General features: G+C 35.0%; 1 protein-coding gene across 1 annotated transcript; it reads left to right on the top strand.

The window, feature by feature from the left end:
* Positions 1-3,143: 3,143 nt before the first annotated feature.
* LOC123540472 (galectin-5-like) lies at positions 3,144-13,698 on the top strand. Its single transcript, XM_045325551.2, has 5 exons — positions 3,144-3,295; positions 6,940-6,984; positions 7,667-7,752; positions 9,213-9,429; positions 12,542-13,698. The coding sequence occupies exons 1-5, from the start codon at positions 3,284-3,286 to the stop codon at positions 12,656-12,658; spliced, it is 477 nt and encodes a 158-aa protein (XP_045181486.1). The 5' UTR covers positions 3,144-3,283; the 3' UTR covers positions 12,659-13,698.
* Positions 13,699-17,069: the final 3,371 nt, after the last annotated feature.

The raw sequence follows: 17,069 nt of genomic DNA, 5'->3' as shown, positions 1-17,069 counted from the left end.
TGTCTTTTCAATTTCAAAAGTTTTTAAATATTATGGATCCGCGGCCTATAAATGCATTTTACTTTACAATACTGTGAATTTGGATTTTGAACGGTAAGATAAATTATCAAAATTTATAACTCCATATCCATAATTTAGATTTTAACTTTAAAGTGTTTATGCAAGAGCCGTAATAATTGTCCCTTTAGGCCGCGGGGCATGTCAGACAAACAGACACTAATCCAATTAGTAACGGTAATAAACAGAAATATGTCAGCATTCGGTTAACTTATTGTCAAATGCGTTATTTGACTTTATCATACATATATAATCATTACAAAAAGATAAGATAAGAAATTTATAACAACAGTATTATGATACTTACAAACAAGAAACATGAAATTTACAGCCGACCCAATGGACTTGTTATTTTGACATGTACAATATTCAAGTTTAACTATGAACATGTAATTCTATATGTTAATCAACTTTATGTTATGTTATGTTTTAATGCAATAAATAATTCTAGTAGTGAAAATGGTATTAAATGAATTAAAAAATGGAATATTTTTTATTTAAACATGTAATTTAAAATAACTTTAGTTTTATTTAATCTGACAAAGTAATGACATTAAACACGGAATTAGATTGACACACATGTCTATCTGATTCAGTTTATCTGGTGTCATCAGTACACAGTACACATCATCAGTACACGTGTACTGTGACGGGCAAAATTTTCGAGATTAGTAAAGTCAGTGATATTCAAACGTTTAGGGAAGCAAGAAGACATAAAAATAAACTCATTGAAAGAAAGATTAACTTTTCTAGTTTACTTCAATAACTTAATAAATGTTGTGAGATGATTATAAATATAAGAATATATCATTTTAAAAGACCATGTAAAGCTTAAAATCTGTCATTTCCTACAGAAATCAATGGGACTCGGGATCAAAATTAGTTACTTATTTCAAACGCATAGGGAAGCAAGATCATATTTCATTTTATTAAAAATTATATTTAAAGAAAGTGCAAATATTGCAGATTATTTCAATAACTTAATAAATATTATCAGATGATGCTTTTGATGTCATTTGATGTGTTAAAGTTTTTCTCCTTCTATATTTCAATAGGCGTAAACTGACCGATAAAGGCTAATCGATACACCCGATAACCTGTTATCAAGGGAGACAATTTCGCCAGTTAGCCAGCAAATTGGCTTAGATTTCTGGGTATTCTGGTCAATACTGTTGATTATAAAGTGAAGAGAACAGATAAATGATATTTAACTAATCGAGACAGCATACAACACATCAGTTGAAAGACCTAAAATTCGTTGTTTTGCGTTCATTTGAAATTCTCTGACTTACCGCTTTACGAAAGTTCTAAATGCATTTATGTAAATAGGAAATCTAGCTTTGTTAACTTTATTAATCAAGTATCTGTATATTAATAAATTTTTTGTTGTCCTGTATAATATTTTTTGCGATCACAGGTAATAGATATTAGATTGTACGTGAGTTAATGTTAAACAAGGTGTACTACATCGATATTTTCATTTTGCCTCACTTCAACCAATCATACATGTTGGAAATCTATTTGTGATTTAAAGTTACAATAAATAATAATAAACAAGGGAGCGGTGGTCTAGTGGATAAGGTGTCGGCCGCTCAATCCAGGGGTCGTGGGTTCGAGCCCCATTGGGGTCACGACCATGACGCCAGTACTGGTTTTTCCAGGAATCAGACTCGAGAGTGGTTAAAATAAGCTTAAACAAATTAGTATAAACTAATAGAAAACAGTCCCCTTTTTTCATATGTATCAAATATTGTTACAAATACATAATCTGGGCCTGCTGCAAATGGTACATGAAAAGTATTGACGTTTAAAAATCTTAACTGACAAATGATATAATCAACAATTTTGAAAGTTACAAAATTAGGGTAAATAACATGGGTAAATAGCAAACTTAATATAAAAAAGGTCGCAAGCACATTTTGCGATATTATAATATAAAAGAACGAGAACTTAATAGTCTTTATTCGTTGTTGTTTTCATTTATGACGATGCAATCAAGTTTAAGGTAAACAGCTTTAATATCCACAGTTTTAAAAATATCTATATCAAATCTCTTAATGGGAGCTAGACAAAAGATCCTTTTTCAGTGAAGTAAACTTATGAAGTATATACGTATTATTGCAAACCCTTTCCTCAGTGACCTCGCGAAATAATATTTACACATCGTATAGTCATATCTTAGTCCAGTACAGAAATTTGCCAATAACTTTCAGATAGAAATGATAACTACAATTGCCTCTGTAAAGGAGGTGGTCCTATTTTGAACTGAAGTAGGTTTGTTATATCTTCTGTTCCTTTAGGATCTTGGACTACATTCAATTTAACTATAGTAGAAATCGGCTAAAACCAGTGGTGCTAGGAGGCGTGACTGGCATTGCACATTTCATTTCTGATGATCTATGGTCTAATTCCCAGTCACGTGCTTCTTAAGCGGATCTATAGTCTTGTACCTAGATATGTTTTTTTTTCGAACAATGCTAGTTTGGTTCTCAGTTTTGTGTTACACCTTAACGGAACTATAATTTGGCTCCTAATTACGTTGAACAAAACTAAGGTCTAAGAACTAGGATCCAACTTTAAGTTCCCCGTTCGAGTTCATACTTTAGTTACATAAAAGACAAAGAGAGAGAGAGAGTCTCTTTCTTCATATATTACAGTTTTCCAATGTTTGCATCTTTTGACATTTTGCATATCTTAAAGCAAAAAATTTGGACCGGCGACATTATGGTAATAATATCCTTTATATAGAAAAGAATACAGATTTTAATTGGAATTCTAGGAAACACACCACACCATTAAGTGCAACGGATAAGATTTTTAGGAGATTTCACAATTTGTAACTGAAAACTAAAAAAAACCCCATTAAATCACTTCAAAACTTAACGACAAAAGCACGTTATCATTATATCTTGGATAAAAGATGTCTAAATATTTTCCACAGTATATTTATAAAATACCTGATAAAGCAGATCACTTAAAATGCCTTTTTTAAAAAAGATGTTTGCTTTTGCTCAGATAATTCATTATTCAACACTGATTTACTACATTTATCAAACACAGTTTAAATAAAATATGACAGAAAACCATTTCACTGATACCCTTCCAAGGTCAACAGCAGTGTGATAAGGCAGACGCATGTATTGTTTGTGTATTGTTTAATAGTTCTTGTACATATTCGGCGAAAAGGAAAAAAAGCGGTTTTGATAATTTGATTTGAGAAGTTATCATGGCTCTACGTGTAAGTAAATATTTCATATTTTAAAATTCGTTTTCAAGACGTTGTAGAAAGTGAATTTAATAAGTTGTGTCATGTTAAGAAGCCGTGTCAATTGGCCAGTTAATATTTAACATGTACCGGAAGACCAATAATTCAATCCAGGCGTCCGCCCATGCCTGAATCAAAACCAGGGCGGACACCTGACTCTTTCCTCTACCACCAGAAGAAGTTTAAAGTAAAAACGCGGACAACAACAGGTCGCCAAACACGAAATAAAAGAAAATGTTGCAGGCGCGGTTTGATTGAGCATGTTCTTTGACAGAATAAAATATGCATGGACGGTATTAAAAATGCAAGCTACCGTATACGCAATCTAGCCACGGGTTGAGCAGAACTCAACATTTACCCAGAATAAAATTTAGAGACATTCGTAGATGTATTTATACGGTGCTGAATATGAGACCATCAATGATGCACAAAATGCATTTCCATGAATAGCGGCGTATGGTCCCCAGATAAAATAATGGCTTTGCCATAAAGAAGAAAACAATGGGCAGAACTAAACAAACTGGAACTAGAGAGGAGATCTGTGGTTATGGAGCCTGTATATCACAGAAATTGCCAAGACAAAAGACAAGCACCTTATCTAAGGAGTGCTTAAACAATACCCAAAGCTATTAAAGCGGGAGTGTTTAAACCATCCAAACAGAAATGTTTAAGCTGAAAATTAAACAGTAAATTAACACAACATAAATGTTGGGCTGAACGATCTAAACAGATCGAAGTATAACAGCGGTAACTGAAGGTACGGGGAGACTTGTTACGGCTGCCACACGGCACTAACAACGCTGCTATTATTAAAAAAAATGTAAAATCACAGTTCGCCCTACACGACGTAAACAAAATTGTTGCAGGCCACGTCGCCATATGATCTAAATTGCTAACAGGCACAAAAACAGCAAAGCATACAAAAAAGAACAAGAGGGCCATGATGGCCCTATATCGCTCACCTGAATACCATTGCTCTTAATGATAAGATCAAGTTTTGACACAGATCACATAGGCATGCACATTAAATATCATCAGGATAAATATTTTCTTGTAACAGTCCCTTTTGACCTATTGGTCACATACTTGTCAGGGCCAATCTCAATACCAAGTCTTAGGGTCCTAGGCTCAAATGCTGCATTTTTGTACTAACATGACTATTCCTTACCCTGGAAGATTTAAATAACATTTAAAACCAATCTCATTAGATGCGATGCTGCTGAGTAATATTCATTCACATAAAATAAAGGGAGGTAATTTGTCATAAATTCAGTCAAAAGTTATCTATCCTAATTGTACGAGTCTATCTGATGGCATAAATGACATTTCAAATCAGTATCTTCATTGGTTACTGAGATACACCCATTTTAATTTGAAACGAAGGGAGGTAATTTGACATAAAATCAGTTCACAGTTATCTACCCTGATTGTCTCAGTCCAACTAATGACAAGAATGAAATTTCAAAGTCCTATAAATAATTACTGAGATAAATCAATTTTAATAAAATCAGGGGGTGTAAACATGCATTGGTATATGCATGTAGAAGATACAGAGTACAAGCCTTTACAACAATATATTAGAAAAGTATTCATATTGATAAACGATCAATTAGAGTTATCTAACATGACTATTTCTTACCATGGAAGACATAAATAACGTTTCAAACCAATCTCATTAGAAGCTGTTGGGTATATTCATGTACTTAAAAAAATGGAGGTAATTTGTCTTACATTCAGTCAATCTTCACAGATTGTCCAAGTCAATCTGATGGCGTAAATGAAATTTCAGATCAGAATCTTCAGTAGGTAAGGAAATATACCCATTTTAACTTGAAATAAAGGGAGGTAATTTGATATAAAATCAGTCCATAGTTATCTACCTTGATTGTCTCATTTCAGCTTAAGACAATAATGAATTGTTTTCTAATGAGTACTATAAGTACTGATATAAATCCATTTTGATTAAAATCAGGGGAGGTAATCAGATATAAAATAATTCCCGATATTTTGCAAGTTTGTATCAAATCAAACCATAATTGAAGTCTCTATATGGCTGCAAAAGCCAAAACAGAAAATTTTGGACTTTTAAGGGGCCATAACTCTGGAACCCATGATGAGATCTTGCCAGTTTTCGAAAGGAACTGAGATGTTATGCCAAAACAAGTTGTGTGCAAGTTTGATTAAAGTTGATTGCAAAATGTGGTCTCTATCGTGTTCACAAGCCAAAAATAGTAAATTGTGGCCCTTTAAGGGGCCATTACTCTGAAACCCATGAAGATATCTGGCCAGTTTTCAAAAGAAACCGAGATATTATGCCAATACAAGTTGTGTTCAAGTTTGATTACAACTGATTGCAAACTGTGGTCTCTATCGTGTTCACAAGAAATTGCGGACGGACGACGGACGCAGGGTGATCACAAAAGCTCAGAGATGAGCTAACAAAACGCAAGCGCACACACAAAAAACATACAATTATGCACGTGCTTATATGTTTAAGAAGGTTTTTAGATTATGACCGTGTAAAAGTTAAGAGGTATATTGTACTAGCTTTATCTTCTTGCTTGTTTGAAGTAGAATCGTAAATCATTTATAATAGATGAAGTTGAACCTTGCGATCTACCTTATCTTAATAAAGATAAAATTTCGTTTTTAGAAAAGATCTTCAATATTAGAAAATAAACGTAAGTTTTCAGTTACCGAAAACGAGGCTTATTGTGCACAAATACAATGAATTGTGTACTTAAAAATCATACCTAAACTAGAAATTGAAAATAAATAGTAATGTATCATTATTCTAAACTGTAATGTTTGGCCTATTTTAACATTAATAGAATGCACTTTAATTGGTACTAGTGAACATTTGTGAACAGAGACCACTACCCTATTAAACCAATATACTGTCAGGCTCTCTGAATCATGGTATCTATATGCAAAATTGGCTGTATAGCAACTGCCATTTTTAAGGATGAAATCATTATCTTGCACACCGGACTGGTGATTGCGTTATTTAACACATGCCGGCAAAACACATTCTGCTCCCTGTGCCAGACCTCTTTCCTGCTGCTAATGGTAACTGAGGATCTATGTACTGATTATATATTATTCATGTAAAATTCTTTAAGTCAACTCAATAGTTGTTCTTTGTTTCATGTAGTATATTGTTCGAGTAAACACTACATATGATAAAACTAATTCGCAACTTTGTCGTTGCGTGCCTTTGAAACGTCATGACGCCATTTGTGTTGAATGGCTTTATTGTGCGTGCTATGTTTAAATACACAACTATAAGAAGGCGTGATACAACGAACGTATTTCGTTTCTGTTTTTACTTCATATTTTGTAAAATACGGTATGCAAGAAATACAAATCAATTACTAGTTGTAGATGCAGATCTGAATATTCGGCTTTCGACTTTTTCATCAACTAATTCTTACAATAAGCTTCTCTGTGTGGACTTAGAGTTGAAACATGCATAATTGGTCAAAAATACTATGTAAAACAGTTTTTTAAAATGATGATAATGGTACACTTTCCTCCTAGGGAGTAAATCTTAACTCGTGTTTTAAAATAAATGAATTATTAAATCCTGATTGTTTATATATTCTTACGTATTTCAGTACCCTACGTCAATGCAGGCACACCATTTCGTCACACATAGTCCCGTAAGTAAATAATTTAGTTGTCTCAAACCAAGTGCTAAAAGCATTTCAATAACAGGGCTTGATTATCAAGTGTGTCTTCAAACAAATCTTACAAATTTAATTTCATAAAATAAAACAATTTATAGTATATTAAGATATGTTCAGATTTCACCATGTCACTTTGTATTATCACTGAAGTGGTAGGATTAACAGAATAACTGGAATACGCACTTAAAAGACTGACTGACCGTTGCAGTACGTCCAAACTTACTGTCTATTAAACCTTTTCTGTAAAAATTTTCTTCTTGATTTTGCTTTAAATTTAAGACAGTATTATGCATCTTGTTCTTTATTATAATGAACCTCATGAGCAGCAGTATGTCATTTTTAAATTCACAAAATAATTTTACGAGTTTTAAATTTATCCTCAAAAAAGATTTTTTCCAGTGACATCCAGGAAAGGTAATATTTTTTGATGGACTACAGATGACCAAGCCGTTTTCCAGACCATGTTCCAGTGTTTTTAATTGAAAAAATATGACATTTCGATAAGTCACAGAAAAGAAGACTTGAAAGTGTTCATTACATGTTCGCAAAATGTTCTACACTTCAGAAAGAAGAAGTCCTTGCATAATGCCCTTTCTGCTTGTTTAATAAGTGACCACAGATATACTGATATATTCATTTATTTAACTTTATATAGCCTGTTCCGTTTGTGCACAGTTTTGGACAACTAACCTCGGGTAAACTTATTCAAATAGATGGCATCCCTCATACAAACCCTAGCAGGTAAGTTTTGAATTTCTTAACAGGTGTTATAAAGGGCTCGTCTGCAGATATTTGTTTTTAAATTAAGTTTTATGATTTAAATTAGCAAAGGTTTTTACGTCTCTGAAATTGCGTATTAAAGGAGAAATAAATTTATTTAAGGAGTTCCATCCTTCTTTTTGCTTTCGTTGTACTAAATAGTTGTATGATCTTCAGAACACTAGTCAAGCAACAGAACTCTTTATGTAAAATATGTGTGTGTATGTGTGTGTGTTCGGGTTTAACATCTTTTTCAACAATTTTTCAGTCGTATAAACGACGGTGTCTACTTGTAGTAGTAAGCACAATGCCCAATTTTATAGTGCTGCCTCACTAGAATATCACGCCGTAGACACGTGGCATGATACCCCACACAGTCACATTATACTGACCAGTCCTAGCACGATCCTTTTAATGCTGAGCGCCAAGCGAGGAAGCTATTACTAGTACCATTTTTACGTCTTTGGTATGACGCGACCGGGGATCGAACCCACGACCTCCCGCACTCAAAGCGGACTCTCTACCACTAGGCTACCGAGGCGGTTTTATGTAAAATATGGAAGGGATTATGTGACACCCGTTGGGATCATTGAGTCCAGTCCAAATTATAAAAAAACTGTAAGGTCTGCTAAATCCGGAGATGTAAACAGAATCAGTCAAATCATATCAGCTAATATAAGGTTTATTGTGGTCTACGCTTTCGATGGATCTTTTTATGACCTTGTTTTCAAATAAAGTTTATCAGTAATTTATGATATTTGTCGATCTTTACTGCCTGTTGTAAAAGTTTGATGTCCCTTTTGAGGCATAACCTTTTTAAAGAAACAGACGTGAAAGTTTTATTTCAAATCGTCAAGACAAACAAAATCTTTCAAAGCTCTAAATGGAAATTATTAGTGACTATAAATTATTCTTCAGGTTTTCCTAAATTGCTGAGTTTAATGTCCCCATACTCATTCAAAATGAGTACACTAGAATCAGTGGTACATGAAAATTTTTCTCAGAATCCTTCCGCATATTTATATAATTTTCAAGGGTCGGTCTAAACATTACGGCTTATTGTCCTAATTCCAAAGTATGTAGAGTTTTAGAATAAAACATTTAACACATGATCACCATAAACTACACATATGCATCACAATTTTCCTTGGTGGACGAAGATAGGACACCCATACTAAACCTTATTCTTTCTCTTTCAACGTCTCCCTCCCACATCCCCAGTTTGTGGTGCGCATTGACCATCATGAAATATTTATGTTCATGGCGTATATGTTTTAAATAATAAGAGATTTTAATCTCCTATTGCTCTCCTCACTCAATTGCTTTATATATAATTCAGGGTAAGTTGAGGCACTGCAAATTTATGTGCCCTTGGAGCGGTATTCGGGTTAGAGGTAGTTCTAGTTATGTTTGTAATTAACGCAGTGTATATAATTCTACAGGTTTACAATATACATCCAACAAGGTGGTGGCCGAGAACCTTACGAGATTGCAATGTGTTTTGATGCTAGGTTCAGCTTCAGCGCAGATAAACATGTAATTGTACGTAACCACAAGCAGGGTGGTTGGGGAAGAGAAGAAAGGGACATTCCGTTCTTTCCGTTTTACCAAGGCGTACCATTTAGTATTATACTACTGTTTGAACCCAGCTGTTTCAAGGTATCTAGTCTTCTTTAATAGACTGCAACTGTTGCATTGAAGTTTAATCATTCTTCTACGACTGCTATCATTTCGAAACAACACAGTATAAACTTGACAAGTGAAATTTTGAGTATTATTTATCAAGCCGTTACAAATCGTTTATTTTTAAAACAAAGAACATTAGTTCCATTTATGCCATATGAACTTTCTATCAATTAGATACCGAACTGATGTGAAAAGTAAATGTAGGGAACAACCTTGAAAATTGATGATATGCACATTTCATATTCATTTTAATTTTTTGTTCGTTGTTAGGCTAAAATTGGAGTGAATTGGAGTCCCTGTATGACCGGTTTATTTAACGTTAAATGTATATGTATTTAAGCATTACATTTAGACTATAGTTTTTCTGTAAATTACTAACGTGATCAAAACCTCCAGCCAATATCTATCATTAGGACTGTTCATAGAAATAAAACAAATACGGTGATATAAGTAGAGAAAGAAAATCTTTTAAGGATAAAATTTTAACACACATTTGCCCGTTAGTAACTCGTAGGCGACTGACATATGTGACTCTTTGTTTCACGAGCGATTAGTACAATGTAACATTCTTAATTAGTTCCCATCGATATAATATTTTGACATTTATGCTATAAACAAGGCAACACATGCCTAGGAGATACTCTAAATTGTGGCCCATTCTCCAAGCAGGTCTAAAATATACCACGGTGAGTAAAATAATAAATGTAATAGTACGGGGGCCAATTATGTCTACCATGCATCCCTCCATAGACCTTTTTGCATAGGTACCAAATTGTTTGGCAGGACCAATGCTTTCAAAATAAAAAATTCCAATGAAAAAGCTCTTTTGAACTATATATGATTTCACTGTTTCCATAACAACCGTTCACTGATGATTTTATTTTGAATGAGTTGGTCATGCCGAATAACTTGGTACCTATGAAAAAAGTCTAGGAAGGGGTGCATGGTAGAATCATTACCTCCCACCCCACCCTATAACACCGCATTTTAATTTACAAATTTATGTATAGTATAGTATAGTAAATATCTTTTCGGTTGTGCTTTAACTGCTTAAACAGCATATTTGTCAAATAAATACATAATGGATAACATCGTTTGTTGAATACTTCTCCGTTTTAAGATTTATTCTATTAAAATAATCATGATGGTCTGAATGATGCATCTGTTATCAAGTTGAACACAGATTAAAAATATTATTTATTTAAGTTGTAAACTATACTTATATACAACGACAAACATATATCACTATGCGGTCATTAATTTTAATGTCTGACCAAGATCATTTATGGCGCTAAAAAGTGAGTCTTGCTTTACATGAAATAACTTAGTGGCATAACGGTATTAATTGGTATTTAGTCTCTTAAAGACACGCCACAGAATAACTGCATTCTCTTGTCTTTCCATGATGGTTATTATACAAAATTTAGAAATAAAAGTATCTACCTACAAATGGACAGTGATATATATTAGGCCAAAACAACGGATTTCATGTCTAAAATTAAATTGAATGAATATAGCAGTATACACAGTATTTGATATTGAATATTAAACATGGAAAGCAACGTTCCTTAAACGTAGTATTCCTAAAACGTCACAGACACGCACGTACAAAAGGCAGACACAGACACATACAACTACGTTAAACATACACAGAAAAACAGAGAAGCAAGAAAAAACATCACTGTGGGGCACTGCCCATGGCAAACACGCATAGATACAAATACGCACACATAAGCAGGGGAAAACAACAGTCGGGCACCGCCTAGGGACGGCCGGCGGACAAAGTTATGGTGGGCATGATAAAAAAGTTTAAACGACTTCTTCTGATAAACCGATAGATGGATCTTCATCAGCTTGATTATTATAATGACCTCTTTCATTTTCTTTTCAAATGGAAGTGCTTGGGACTAGGGCCCTCTGGACCTAAATGACCGTTTTTTGTTAATCGCTTTATAGATGTTCACCAAACTTGATTTATAGCATAATTTTAAGGTCCATAACCAACTTGGCCTTTTCAGGGGCTGCTAGAGCTAAAACTAGAAATACCTTTACCGACTTCATCTCAGTGTTGTTATATTTTCTGGTCCTTCGGGATCATCGATTTCAACTCATTTAGATTTGAAGATTGAATACTGCTTAAGCCAGTGCTAGGGGGCGTGGGCAGTGTTGCATTTTCCATTACTGCTCATGAACAGACTCAATCAAACCGAGTCAGCAATTTTCACTGTTTGCCTTGTTCTCGGTGCTTCTGAGGGATCTACTTTCCAGATTTTATTTAAACGTCTTCTTCTCATAAACAGCTTATTTGACCTATAGCATACTTGGTCTGAAGCATCATTAACAGGTCCTTTACCAACATTGTTCCAATAGGGAGCACTTGATTCATCTAACGGACCACTACAGAAATACCCTGAATGAGTTTTTCATTAAATACTTGATGGATCTTCATAAATCTTAGTTTTTATCTTCATTGTCAAGTCATCTCCCAAACTTGTTCAAATGCTGTTGTTTGGCATCTTAAGGGGCTGCTAGAGATAAAATGGATAAAAACATTTAAATAAAGTCCTCCTAACAAACGCTAACTTTATGAGGGCACTTGACACCTTTTACATTATGCTAGAGCTAATAAATAATAAAAACTATCATAAACCGCTTTTCTTGATCTTATTAGATTGCTCTCTATAGCATCATTGAAAATCATTGTTCCAATGGTCCAGGTTGGTTATTTAATAGCGGGCACCAGAGAAAAGATACATTCTTATCATAAAGTTTGTTATAATTGTATTGCAATTTTGGCCATCCCAGAAAAATATTAAACAAATCTTTTAAGGGATGTTCACCACATTTGGTAAGAAGCAAGGTGAAATGATAAAGTTTCTTTTTGGATGAGCATCATATGCCTGTATTATTTGGCCTACTCTTTTTGGGCCTCTTGTTTCCAGTTCTACTCGGTAGGTTTTAGTAAAAGAAATGCTGGAGAAACGATCGGACAAAAGACGCCCATGATTATCGAAGTGTTTTGTAAAATCTGTCTCAGTTTGTAAGCAAATGTTTAAAAAGAAAATATGTTGTTATATATTTATAGGTTGCTGTGAACAACAACCATTTCCTGGAATTCAAGCACCGATTTCATCCAATGGAACATATTAATACGCTCCGCATAGATGGTGACGTGCAGCTTTCACAAGTGGTTATTCAGTGACAAAGGATGTAGATAGAAAGAGATTGAGATTCGAAACTAAACAGCAGCAAGCGATTTTGTACATTTAATTGAGAATGTGTTTGATTGTTTAAATGTAGTATTCTTGTTTGAAGAACAAACTGTTTTCATAGACAATATCTGATAATACATAATATATAAGTAATTAATGCAAATATATTCCGTTAAATTACCCCTGTGTTCTTCCGAGCCCAAATACCCTATATAAATTATACCATCAGATGAAGAGGTCCAAATATTTTAAGTGCCATATGCATATGTATGTATGTCTAAAATTCACAACGCATGCATGATGATAACGGTCATTATTCAACTTTTTGATTAGTCTGATTCTTTATAATGGTCATTTACAGTTATGTGTTTGCTTTGCGTGTGTGTGTGGTGTGCGTGTGTTGATCGTGTGCGCGTTTGGGGAGGTTGCGTTTTTTGAACGTGGCATTCCCTGTTGAATATTTGTCCTTGTTTTTACAACATGCAATTACCACGCGCTATAATCAAGAACAAGAAAATTGTCAAAATTTCTGCAATATCTTAAAACACTCGAAAGGATTTCATTCTATAAGATCAAGTCAAATTAGCTTTTGCTGTCAATCAGTATTTTGACACAGAGCGACTGTCACTCGTCTGTCCATTGTTTTTACTCAGTGCAGGTGCATATACAAATCTCGAACATTCCAGTGGGTGCTGACTTACAGAGGACGTAATATTCAACACACAATTTCTTTCAAAGTAAAAGTATGTATATCTTGTAGACAATAGATTTATGATATTGACATGACTATATGTAAATCGAATACAATGTATTTTGAGTATTTGTAACGTGGATGTTACTTGTATCTTACAAACATAAGGAACACAAAACAAGAGCAATACATATTCCTGAAGGAAATTCTTAAAAATAGTTTCATTTTAATCAATTTTCTTTGTGTCTGTGTATACATGTAATATACTATTAAGACTCCAATGAGCCTAAAACCGGGTATGCATTCATTGGAAACGTGCAAATAAATACAAATTTGCTATATGTGTCTTCGGTTCAATTATTTCTTGTTTCGTTAGACGTCTATAACATGTTTCCAGGACTTATATCAAGTCATTTATAGGTTTCCTCGCTGGCGGCAAGTTCAGGTAGAATTGTTCGCAATCAAACATTATGCCAATTTAGGTGTGTTTCTAAATCACTACTCTTTTTCATTAGTTTCTGAAAATCAGGTATTGAAATACTTAACTCAGCTAGGTACTAACAAAGCTACAGGTTTAGATGATATACCTTTCCTTTTCCGGTTCAATTTTTGCAGAACCTCTTGCACGTCATAAATTTGTCCATCATTCAAGGTGTGGTCCCTGATGATCTAAAATCAGCCAGGGTTGTTCTTATTTTTAAGTAGAATGACAAAACGTCTGTAGGCAACTATCGACCGGTTTCAATTCTGAGTCTTGTATCCAAGATTTATGAAAGGGTTGTATATGACCAAGTTAATATTTTCAAGGTGAACAAGTTATTGTACAAATTTCAGTCCGGGTTAAGAAGTAGTATCTTAACAGACACGTCTAACAGATTTTATAAGGATGGAGATGGATAAAGGTCATGTAGTAGGTATGATTCTTTTAGCGTTCGATCCTCGGGCGGGGCGTATGTTCTCCGTGACTATTTGATAAACGACAATGTGTCTGAAATCATTAGGCCTCCACCTCTGATTCATGTGGGGAAGTTGGCAGTTACTTGCGGAGAACAGGTTTGTACTGGTACAGAATCCAGGAATACTGGTTAGGTTAACTGCCCGCCGTTACATGACTGAAATACTGTTGAAAAACGGCGTTAAACCCAAAACAAACAAACAATCCAGAAGGTTTCGACACAGTCGACCACTAAATTAAGCTTCGTTCAGCAGGACTTAGTGATGATTTTAAGATGGTGTCAGTTATATATTTCAGATAGACAACAACTGGTGGATGTCTCTGCTACTACTCCCAGTACACGTGGAGTTCCACATCACTTTTATTTTTAATTTATGTCAACAGCTGTGGTTTAAAAACAAGCTTTTGTTATATGCAGATGATTCTGGCATACTTGTTTCAGGTAAGTGTAAGTCATCTGTATAAAACCTCGACTCTTAATATTACATGTGTGGGGCCTCCGTGGCCGAGTGGTTAAGGTCGCTGACTTCAAATCACTTGCCCCTCATCGATGTTGGTTCGAACCTCACTCTGGGAGTTGACTTCTTAATGTGATGAAGCCATCCAGCTGGCTTACGGAAAGTCGGTGGCTCTACCCAGGTACCCGCTCGTGATGAAATAATGCACGGAGGGGCACCTTGGGTCTTCCTTCATCAAAGCTGGAAAGTCGCCGTATGGCCTATAATTGTGTCGGTGCGACGCTACACCAAACAGAAAAGTATTACATGTAATGGTACAACTATTGATCCAGCTTCTGCTGTTAAATATCTTGGTGCATCTATTGATCAGACCCTATCTTTCGATTCCATGGCTCGTTCCGTATTAAAAAAGGCTAACGCACGGTTAAAATATCTATTCGGAAGAAATGTTACCGTATCAAACACACCAAAATAATTCTTGCCATGGCCCTAATCCAATGTTATTTTGATTACGTCTGTTCTATATGGTAATATTGGTCTGACTCAATTACCTAAATCCAAGCTCCAAACCACACGGAATAAGTTAATGTGGTTGTTCATGACCTTCATGCTAGGTCGCACATTGGCCTAGAACACTTAATCTTTCAACTGGTTACTTGTCAACAAACGTGTAGACCAGATTATTCTGTATCATGTTTTTAAAATTAAAAATGGCATAGCCCCGGATTATATGGGAGACATTTTGTCCCCCATGATACTTTGCATTCATATAGGACAAGGTTAAGTCACAAACATTAAAGGGGCTTCTGTTGTTCCAAAGGTTTTGGGTTAAATTCCTTTTTTTCCGTTATTTCCATATGGAATAAGTTGCCTGCTAGTATATGAACTATTTTAACTTACGCAACTCGCATTTTACCTTCTGATATATATATAGTTGTGCAATTTTCAACTAGTCACATAATTCTTTAATCTATGTTATGCCTTTCTATGTTATGCCAACAACACAAGGACCGCAATAGAAATGAAAACGTTTTCTACGGAATCCTGTTCGTGCCACTTTAATTCTCGCCTCACCAACATGCGACAACTAGATAATTATCGCATTGTCGCCTTGCCCAAAAACATATATACATGCGATATTTAGCAATCCTTGCGTGGTTTTAGGGCGAAAATTATCGTCTTAATTTTCGCATGTCTTTCTTAATTCTCGCATCGGGAAATTAAAATTCCGCTTAATCAATGATACATAGTTGCGAGAATTAATAAAACCTCGCACTGTCGCTTGGGATGAAATTTCCGGACAAATTGATCGTTATAATTCTTCCTGGGTACTCGGCGATATATGACCATTTTGTGTCGATTCGCCGTAAAACCCAACTCACTCACTCACTCTTCCTGGGTACTAAGCCCGCCCGCTTAGCTCAGTAGGTAAGAGCGTTGGTCTACGGATCTCGGGGTCGCGAGTTCGATCCTCGGGCGGGGCGTATGTTCTCCGTGACTATTTGATAAACGACATTGTGTCTGAAATCATTAGTCCTCCACCTCTGATAATTCATGTGGGGAAGTTGGCAGTTACTTGCGGAGAACAGGTTTGTACTGGTACAGAACACAGGAACACTGGTTAGGTTAACTGCCCGCCGTTACATGACTGAAATACTGTTGAAAAACGGCGTTAAACCCAAAACAAACAAACTTCCTGGGTACTATTTAAAATACACCGAATAAGACTGCGCGGAAAAGATGGCTTCAGAAGAAGATGGCGGTGAGAAAGGTAATTTGAACTTGATCATTTATTTTTATATGTGACAATCAATTTAATAGACTGTGCATATAAATAAATGTTTTTAAACAGAATATAAACACCGACTGTCTGTGAAGTTAGGTGATCTTCTAGTGCCAGTGTGGAGCCGCCAGTGATTCTTCACAAATTTAGCTACCGAGGGCTAGGCTTGGCTTATTGCGGGTAAGGATACCCATCGTTCAGATCTCTTATATCCGCTTTATACCAGAGTCTGGTTTTCAGCCACAGTCTGGTAACCGTATTAGAAACCTCCAGTATGTTACATAACGTTTGTGAGTTACTTCCCTTTGTTACTAATTCACCATTTGCGAATACAATTGATTCAAGCTATAAGATTTAGTGTATTATTCAACTAAAACCAAACATAAACATTCTAATATGCTTGTTTCTGTAAAAACAGGTTAAATGATGTCACATGAAAGGTGAAGGTAACGATAAATTTTATTTACCGTTGCTTTGTGAATCAAACTCGAAGAACATAAGCTCTGTAGAGCTT

The sequence above is a fragment of the Mercenaria mercenaria genome, chromosome 16 (genome assembly GCF_021730395.1).
Source record: "Mercenaria mercenaria strain notata chromosome 16, MADL_Memer_1, whole genome shotgun sequence".
Lineage (NCBI taxonomy): Eukaryota > Metazoa > Mollusca > Bivalvia > Venerida > Veneridae > Mercenaria > Mercenaria mercenaria.
The sequence above is the reverse complement of the archived record's forward strand: the minus strand, read 5'-3'. Positions and strand labels throughout refer to the sequence as shown.